Genomic DNA, 9087 nt, shown 5'->3' with positions numbered 1-9087 from the left:
TAAACGTCCCGTGTGGTGAAACGAGGAGTGAAGAGCAGCCCCGTCCCACGTGCCCAGCAAGGTGTGTGCTGCAGGAGCACCTCGGGGTGGGGAGCAGGAGCACACAGCACCATCAATCCACCTCTCTTCGTGCTCTTAATTTATATTGCGAGTAATTCGACTTTTGCCCTTGTAAACAAGTTTCTGGATATGGTTAAGCTACTCAGAGCGTACATTAAAATAAAATCTGGTTCACATAAAAGGACAAATGAGAATGACTATTACCCCCATCCTTAATGCGCTAAATTCTTTTGCACAGATTGTTCTTGTTACTACTTCTTTCTGTGAGAGAATCTGAACAGCACACAATATTCCTCCTTACGTGCACAACTCCAGCAGGCCCAGAGAAGGAGGCTTTAAAGTGGGAACGCAATGATTTGAAAGCCCTTTTGTGTAACCCGCTCAGTCAGTAACAGGTCCTGCGCCACAAAGGGAGAAAGAGCAGAGAGGGAAGGACGGGACGTTCTTCTGAAGGCCAGGTCCTGCAAGGCTGTCACCATCCGAACCTTTAGCTACAAGAAGCAGAAACTCAGAGATTCAGTGTGACCCAGAGAACCCCCAGCCCAGAGCTTTAGGGCAAGGAAATGTTTGCAGCCCCAGAAAGCCGCAGCACCCAGCAGGCACTAGGCTGATACATTGGTGCAGGCTCAATTTCAAGATGGAGAAACACAGCAAAATACAACCAACAGACTGTGTTTTATCAAAACTCCACACAACAGAACAGTGTTTTGTTTTGCTTTGAAGCCTTCAATCACACTGCTGATTTAAAAGCAGCCATTGGGATACTCTGTGGAATAAGTATCTTTGCTTTGAGATTAACTTTAAGGTGGGGAAGAAGTCTGACAATCAAAACCAGATTTGCACTCCATGCTCCAATATGGGTGTCGGGTAGGGCCCAGGGAACCCCCTCTGCCTGCCCCCATTTCCCAGCTGCAAGACAGGAAGAGCAGCATTACCTTCCTTGCACATATTTGTCATGGCAGTGATACTGAATGCCACGTCAATGCAGCGGAGATGCAGAGTGGATGAACAGCTGTCATTACTCGAGACATCAGGAGGACAAGAGAGCACACGGACACGCTTTTCTTCTCTACAAATGGTTGAAGGTAATGTTCTATGGGTTCTCATACCACACACGAGGCTCAGGGCCACACTTTGGTACCCAATTACCAGCCAGCACCTTTTTTTTTCCCTCCTCGTCTCTTTAAAAGAAAAAAGACACAAGCATATAATAATACAACCACAATCTGAAAAATAAGGCCTCTGGCATCCTTTGGTGAAGCTCAGGCTGAAAACTTATCCCACGATGCGTGATCTTCCAAAAATCTGCCAACCCCTGCAGTGTTCAAACTGCTGGTTCGACCACAGCCAGATGAAGAATGAAATTAAACCCCATGGAAATCTTTGACATTTCTGCTATTATGCAACATTTGGGTGAAAAAAAAAATGGAGAATTTCCCCTTCCCTTTCCAGAGTGAGTTGAGAAAAACTATTTCTAACTCTTTCAACTTACACATTTCACCATTAAAAGAAACCGTCCATAAATTAAAAGAACCACCAGGGCTTATGTAACCCATTTGGGGTGGGAAATTGGGAACACTTGGGAGAGAAAACTGTTCCTGTAATTTCTGGAGCCCTCAACATTCATCTGACGTGCACGAACATCACAGAAATTGCTGACTTAATATCTGCATTAACACTGTACACAATGGGTTAATGCTGGGAGAGGGTGCGATGCTGGCATCCATGTCCTATAGAATCTAAAGGGAGCTTTTTCCTATGGATGTAATTGTCCACGGGACAGCTTTTAATTCCTGTTCTAATTAACCAGTCTCTCAAGTTACCGATTTACTTTATCTGTTTCTGCTATGAAAGCTGTCTTTCTTCTTACTTGAAAAGATGCTTATCGCCCTTGGATGGATCACACCCAGCCCGACTCGGTGCATCACACCCAGCATATATGGATGAAGTACAGAAGTTGCATAAAATTTATTTTTCCACCTTGTTTTACAACATTCCCTTTTAAGTTCTTACACATCTGCAACGTACAACTCCACAGAACAATAAATAATTGGCATTCATATTTCTCTTGACCAGAGAGTATATTTACACGTTGTTTAACTAGATGACAGGTACAAAACATTGGCATCACAGTAAATACCATTTTGACACCAGAATCCATCTCCCCTGATTAAAAATTAAATTAACATTTAACTTTTAACAAATTTTAACAATTAGAAATGTTCTCAAAGGCATAGAAGTACACATATTGTAGTAGGCAGTAATGATGGACCATATTGGCAAAGCTGTAGAACCCAGGATTTCATGCAAATCAAAGGGTGTATGAACTCTGAAGTAACCAACAATAAATACAAAATAAATGAGCCTACCCAGCTCATTCTGGAGATCCCAGCAGGCCCTGAGATGGCCCTCACTGCACAGCCAAGGAGATGCTCCAACCCCACCTGAACAGCTGTGTGCAATAACACCCGACCACAAGCTGCATGCAGTACAGCTCAGCTGCCCCGGGCTGAGCACTGCTCCTGCAAACAAAGGATTTACGATGCATCTCATGATGCAGCAGCTCACTTTAAAAGATAAAGCCAGGAGACAAGCTCTAGGGATTCACACGTGTAACTCACCACAGCTCCCTGATCAATCCTGCCCAACCACAGCAGAAATCCCTTCCAGAGGGCAAAGGAGTTTGTCACAACATTTAATTGTGATCGTGCAGCAGACCACAGACACACAACGCTCTCAGTGCTGCTCAGTCAGATCCAGCCACAGCTGCAGCTCTCAGCATGTAGCTCTCAACACTGAGGACACCAGGGATGCCACTCATCACTCAGCCCAGTTCTGATAAGGCTGTGCTCAGATTTAAGCTGCTGCTGCTGAATAAAGAATGCTGCAACTCAATTGCAGTATGAGCTGATCTGAACAAGTGTTCACAAGGATAAACCTGGGGCAAACCATAGGAAACACATGTGAGAGTAAAGGGAAAAAAATGAAGAAGGATGCAATACACCTGGAGTTACTGCTGTGATGTAAGACCAGAACAGTGTGTGTCACAAAACCTGCACTCTGCCAAGCACAGCAGGCAGCGGAGCAGGAGCACACTGCAGCACTGCCGTCCCACAAGCTGCACTTGGGGCGCAGTCCCAAAGCTCACACATTGCACAAGCTGCTGCAGTACACAAACCAGAACAACAGAAAGGGGAGGGAAAAGAACTCTGACTGAATCTGCACACAAGGTACTGCTCACAAGAGGAAAACAACGCTTTGCTCCCAAGAAGCACGAGTTATGATCACACCGGATGAAAAAGAATAACTAAAATTTCCAACAGAGAGCGCATTTATTCACGTGTAGGGTAAGCAGGAACATATTTATTACACTCTGCTTTTAAAAAGATGTTTAAATAACTTAATTAACTGCAGACGTAAAGTGCTAAAGCTGACAAACACAACAGTCCCTCCTCTCTCCTGCTGTTCCTTCGATGGCAGTTTGAATTTTCTGGTTGCTTTAAAAAATGCAGAGTCCAACCAGAGAGAAATTCCTTGCTGGATTTACAACCTTGTGCACAGGAGCACCACCTCCACCTCAGCACAGCCACAGACTGCTCCACTGCCACCAAACGGGCCTTCAGCACTCAGGTTATGATTGAATAAATGTTACTGAAATCACTGGTCACTCCCTTCCTCGGTGCAAGCCAATATTTTGCAAATATGGTCCACTCAGTGTAAACTGTACTGACTTTGGGAAACAGTGAATTCGACTACAGACACAACTCAAATATTTACAGGCGGTAGCACAGCACTGCTGTCCCCGTGGGACGTTCACACACACAGGGATGGGGTTCCTACATAGATGCGTATCACGATGCATCTTCTAAAGGATGATGGGGACTTTTTAGTGGCAAGAAGCTGCCAAAAGAAACTGGATTCTTGTATTTGAATCTACTTAAACCAGATATTGACGGGAGCTCAGAACAGCTGCAGGTCTGACACTGTTTGGGAATCACAGCAAGTCGCAATGAAGATAATGTGAAGCACCTTTTGGCACATGGCATCATTCACAACATGCTGCTGGCCCAACTGTTCCAAGACAGGGCTGCACAGACACTGCTTTTCATCCTTGGAGACAAACCGCTGAGCGGTACAGGACTTACAGCACCTTTCCCAGTGCAAACATGTGTCAGGGGGGTGGAAATGCACACTATGATAATATCACTGTTTTTAGGAAAAATTTGGAAGAGAAGAAAGGCAACATTTTGAAAACACGCCTTTCTGATCTCAAGGGGGTTTTCCCCACGTGAAATAACAACAAGGTCATATGGAATGCTGCTTCCAAACCCCCAGGCTACACAGATTATCATTTCTGCTCTAACTCCTTCGGACATGCTTCCCTTCTCTTTGATACTTCTCCATAACTGAGAACAAGGAAGGCTGCCCAGGTCACCCAAAGCATTCCTCGGAGCAATCAGGACACAATCCACAGCAATCTTGAACTTGAGAATCCGAGACGTACCACTGCGGATCCGCACAGACTCCAGCTCTCCTTTTGAAACAACGCTCCCATTTTCCACTGCTTTTCACACCAGAGCTTTTCATGCCGCTTGCGACAGCGGCTGTGGCAATGGCAGCAGAAGCTGGCAGCCCATGAAAGGCGCCCTGCGTGGCACAGAGACGAGCAGGAGCGTCTGCTCCATGCAGTGCCCGGCCTGGACGGGCTGCCCCGATCCCCGGGGTGTGCAGGCACACAGCTCTGCCGCTCCTGCAGCGGCGCCAGGCAGTGCCAGCCACCACCGTGGTTTCTGTGATGTGGGAACCAGACAGAAAGCAACTAATTTATCACAGACTGAACGGCCATTAGATGAGGATGGCTGCCACTACACGAGCTCAGCCACGATTGATGCACAGCCCCGACAGCAAAAAGTTCCTGTAACTTCCATCCTCCCGAGCTGTCTGTGCACATGCAACTGTCCTCACAGTCTTACAATGGGGCTGAATCTCATTTCAAAAGCAAAGCTCACCAGATTAAAATATGTATATATTTTGCTCTGCATACAAGCCCAATGCCTTTGCCCAGACCCTGCTCCTGACGCTGATTCAAGTTTGGTTTTTAGAGTGAAGCACCTGGAAGGTTCTCAAAAACTGCCTTCTGTAGGGACTTTGTCACGAACAGCACCCACCAAGGAGTGCCACGGCTTATTGCAGCCCATCTTCACTGTTCCGCCCTAACAGGAAACAGACTCGGTATAGCTGTGAGGAGCAGCAGCTCTGTGACCTTTCCTTCAGTCTCCAAGGATTCAAGACAGTCTGCCACACTGTCTGCAGAACAGCACAAGTCTCTTCTCACGTTGTCAACACGTTTCAAGTCTGATCAACTGCAATTTTATTTTCCAAAGGAAATTTGCTTTAGTTTAGATAATTCTCTCCTATACAAATAAATATACAGTAAAGCTATTATGTCACCAGCTCCTTTTAACAGGAAGCACAAAAGCTAAACAAATCTCCATTTCTTCATTTTGGATTACATTTCTCTGCAGTTATTGATGGCTGGATACCACCAGAATCACTAGGGTGAGCGCTGCTGGGAGATTCTCAAGTGTGTGTAGATCGGAGCCCCACTATGGGAACAGCATGCCATAAATCAGGGATCTGCTGTCAGCACAACAGCGCATCACCGACATAAAGGGATTTCCAAGATGTAAAAGGAACGTACCTACTTGAACCGAAAAGATGAATAGTACAAAACTACACAACACATTGCAAGGAACACCACGGATACTTAAAAAAGTAAATTAAAAACTGTCAAATATCAGTTTTGAGGTCAGTTAGCAGCTTTTGGATGCTTTTAACCACACTTGGGAAACCAATCATCACCGCAGCTGCATGCATTTGACCCCAGTTAAGTTGAACTAAAGTGACAAAAAGCGGCTGAACTAACAAGTGCCTGCACTCTCCAAAGAGCCCCCTTGTACCGGTCAGTTTCCATTCATGCTAGTTGTGAAGTCTGTTTCAGTGAAGCAGCATGTAATAGAGATTACCACATGATCCTTATGCAAATATCAGACGCATTTGTTACAGTAACAACTACATGATTCTGTCTCTCAGCCCTGTGCTGCATTTGTCCCTGGCGCACAAGGAAAGCAGCCCTAGGACGTGAGCTTCGAATAGCTTGGAGGAGAAAACCTTCGCCTCAGGTACTTCAGGACGTAGAGGGGCAGACAGCTCACCAGAGTGATGACAGTCACCTTCCACAAGAACGACAGAGTAGCAATGAAGTAAACATCTGTAAAAAGAGAGACAACAAAAGAGAAACACGTTCAGGGAAGAGGTACAGAGAGGTGATGCAGTTTGATGGTGCTTCTCAAACAGCCTCACCTCCCCCACACACAGAATTGCCCCTGGTACCTCACTTCTCTGCCTCTGTCACAAATGCCTGAGCCTTCTGCATGACCCATTCCTGCAGGATTTCAGCAGGGCATGAAAGTCACCACAGGCAAGTGCACATGCAAACCCCATCTAAAGCAGGGCTATCGCCTCCTGGAAATACTGAGCTCTCCCTAAAAGGGCTACTTGTACACTGACTCTTAAGACTTAGACTCTGCTACTTGGCTGGTAGTTGAAACAAACACCTCTCAACTCAATTATACCTCAGGCACTACAAAAATAGCTACAGCATTACTCGAGATAGAGCTAGTGTACCCATCTGTAAAAGACACCGACCTGCCCACGAGGAAATTACCCTCACGGCCTCCAGTGTAAGCAAAGAGCTTTATGGAAGAAGTAGTGACATCTTGTGGATCCCTGAACAAACACTGGAACAAAGCCTACAAACCCGATGTGTAATTAGATAACTATCAGGGGGGATCTGGAAATCTGGAATTCCTCACCTTTTTCCCTTTAGCCATGGAGACTAAATGGATTAGCTCCCTCCCAGCCAAAATTAAAAAAACAAAAAAAACAAAAAAAACACCTAAACTAAAAAAGAGAAGGGCCTGTGAGGAAGTGGACAAAGTTGGGTAAGTTTTAGGAGGCAGTTACTTCATCCAGTTAAAAGGTGAAATTTTTCAAAGCGAGAGGATCAAATTTTCAGCCTCAAGTCCAGTTCCCACATGGAAATAAAAGATCACTGTTCCATTCGACAGCTGATATGTGGTGAAGCTCTGAAAGCAGGGATGGGATTCGCTGAGCGGCACAGCCTACTAACTTTATTTCCTCTAGCACTTTGCTGTACGAACAAACCATAAACCTTCAAAACAAAATGTGTTTATTCTGGTCAGAAGCATCATTATTATTATCACATTGACATCATCAACAACCCTTTAAATCCAACTATTGTTCTTATGGCCCAGTTAACTATTCAGGTCATAAAGCAACTGGATGGAGAAAAATGTATTTAACCTTACCAATGAATTCATGTAAGAAGACCAGAGAAGCTATGTAGCAGGAGAGACTAAGCAGCTCAGCCACTATCATGAGCCAGTGCCACGTCTGGATCGTCAGTGCCACCATCAGTAACTCAGTGAGAATCAGCGATGTGAAGGAAATGGCGACAATGTGAACAAACTCAGACTCAAAGAGGAGGAGCGCTCCGTACATGATGATGCTACCTGCAAGAGCGTAGACCAGTTGAGTATTTTAACCAAACAACAGTCAAAACTCTAAAATCCTACTGCTATGTCTTGGAGAGACTGAAACACAGCTGTGCCTTGAGACTGTCATTACATCCCACAGGTTTACTGAAAAACAGTGGATCCGTTACTATTTAGGAGACAACTGATAAGACAGGGAAAAAAGTTACTGCACACTTGCCCAGATTGTTTTAATAGCCTATCATATTCACAGACACGTGGAAATTGGAAGTGAACACACAGTATTTTGGCAGCTGGTAACTCCTATAATCATGAAAATCCATCCTCCCAGAAAAGCAGCTGGTCACTGCTCAGAAACTAAAGGATATCAAAGATTCCTAAGACCCACTGCATTGTCTCAGCGCCCAGATGGAAGCAAAGTACATTCAAGTCAGCTTCTCTTTGCCTACTTCAGCCAAGTTCTCTCCTCCTTCACACTTCTCCCTAATAGGAGTTCACACTAAAGCACGATTAACAATGTATTGTTTCATGCTCCTATTTTGGATTTGCTGGGGAATGCTCACTACGCCCTGCACAGCCACCTGCACAAATAACTCACATTAACAACATGAGTAATCCGCACCAACATCCATCACACTAGGCTCCTTTCGGAAGGAAAACCTTCAAGTGACTGGAGCTCCAGCCACAAAGTTCAAATCCAGCTGTGAACTTTCCAACATTTAGGGCTGCTCAAGTTTTCATTCAGTCTCATCTCTGCTAGCAACCAGTTCAATTGTTTTCGACTTATTTAGCGCAGCAGAAGTGAAGTCACCTTGGCCAAGTATCGACGAGATAGTGGTTTTAGCTCAAGGATAAATCTTTCCCTCACTTCACCACCCTCTGGCCTTAGCTCTCCACCACTTGTGAGTTCTCTGTAAATGCCCTGGCCTTGCCATCATATTTATCCAGCAACAGAAGGCGCTAACTCTGTCACAGGGTGCTACTGTATGAGATTTCAGCAGATAATGTTGCTAAATTCACTTCCCACAATACAAACAAGTATTTATTAGAACTTGAAGAAGTACAAGCAGAAGTTGATTTCTTACCTTGATAGATGCTTATTAAGACCCATATCAAAAATGTTTTGTATGACAGTGGTCGTCCCTAAGAGAGGGAAAGAAAAAAAAAGACAAAGCTGTGTTGGCATTATCTGCTACAAACATTCACTTAAAGATCAACCTACCAATTAATAAAAGAGAATTTGAGGGTGACTTGGAGAGAAAGCAAACCAGACCATGCAGCCCTGCGGTGCTGCCTTTCTATTCTCATTTTTCATGATGCATGAAGGAGGCCTGGGACCATGGATGCTCACTGCTTGCACAGATCAGTACAATCTCTTCCTCACTGCACACGCAATTAATTCAATGCAAAGATGACTCCCAAGCCTAGTCACTGTACTGGGAAATATAAG

General features: G+C 44.9%; 1 protein-coding gene across 1 annotated transcript in view; it reads right to left on the bottom strand.

The window, feature by feature from the left end:
* Positions 1 to 1998: 1998 nt before the first annotated feature.
* The window catches only part of ATP9A (ATPase phospholipid transporting 9A (putative)), a 47417-nt gene continuing 40328 nt past the window's right edge, over positions 1999 to 9087 (bottom strand). Inside the window, exons 26-28 of the mRNA XM_015882050.2 lie at positions 8723 to 8780; positions 7452 to 7655; positions 1999 to 6331 (exon numbers count right to left, since the gene is read on the bottom strand). Of these exons, the coding sequence (XP_015737536.1) occupies positions 6195 to 6331; positions 7452 to 7655; positions 8723 to 8780 (399 nt within the window). The 3' untranslated portion in view covers positions 1999 to 6194. The remainder of the gene's footprint in view (positions 6332 to 7451; positions 7656 to 8722; positions 8781 to 9087) is intronic.

Source organism: Coturnix japonica, chromosome 20 (genome assembly GCF_001577835.2).
Source record: "Coturnix japonica isolate 7356 chromosome 20, Coturnix japonica 2.1, whole genome shotgun sequence".
Classification (NCBI taxonomy): Eukaryota; Metazoa; Chordata; class Aves; order Galliformes; family Phasianidae; genus Coturnix; species Coturnix japonica.
Note: the sequence above shows the minus strand (reverse complement) of the source record. Positions and strands in the feature narration are given on the sequence as shown.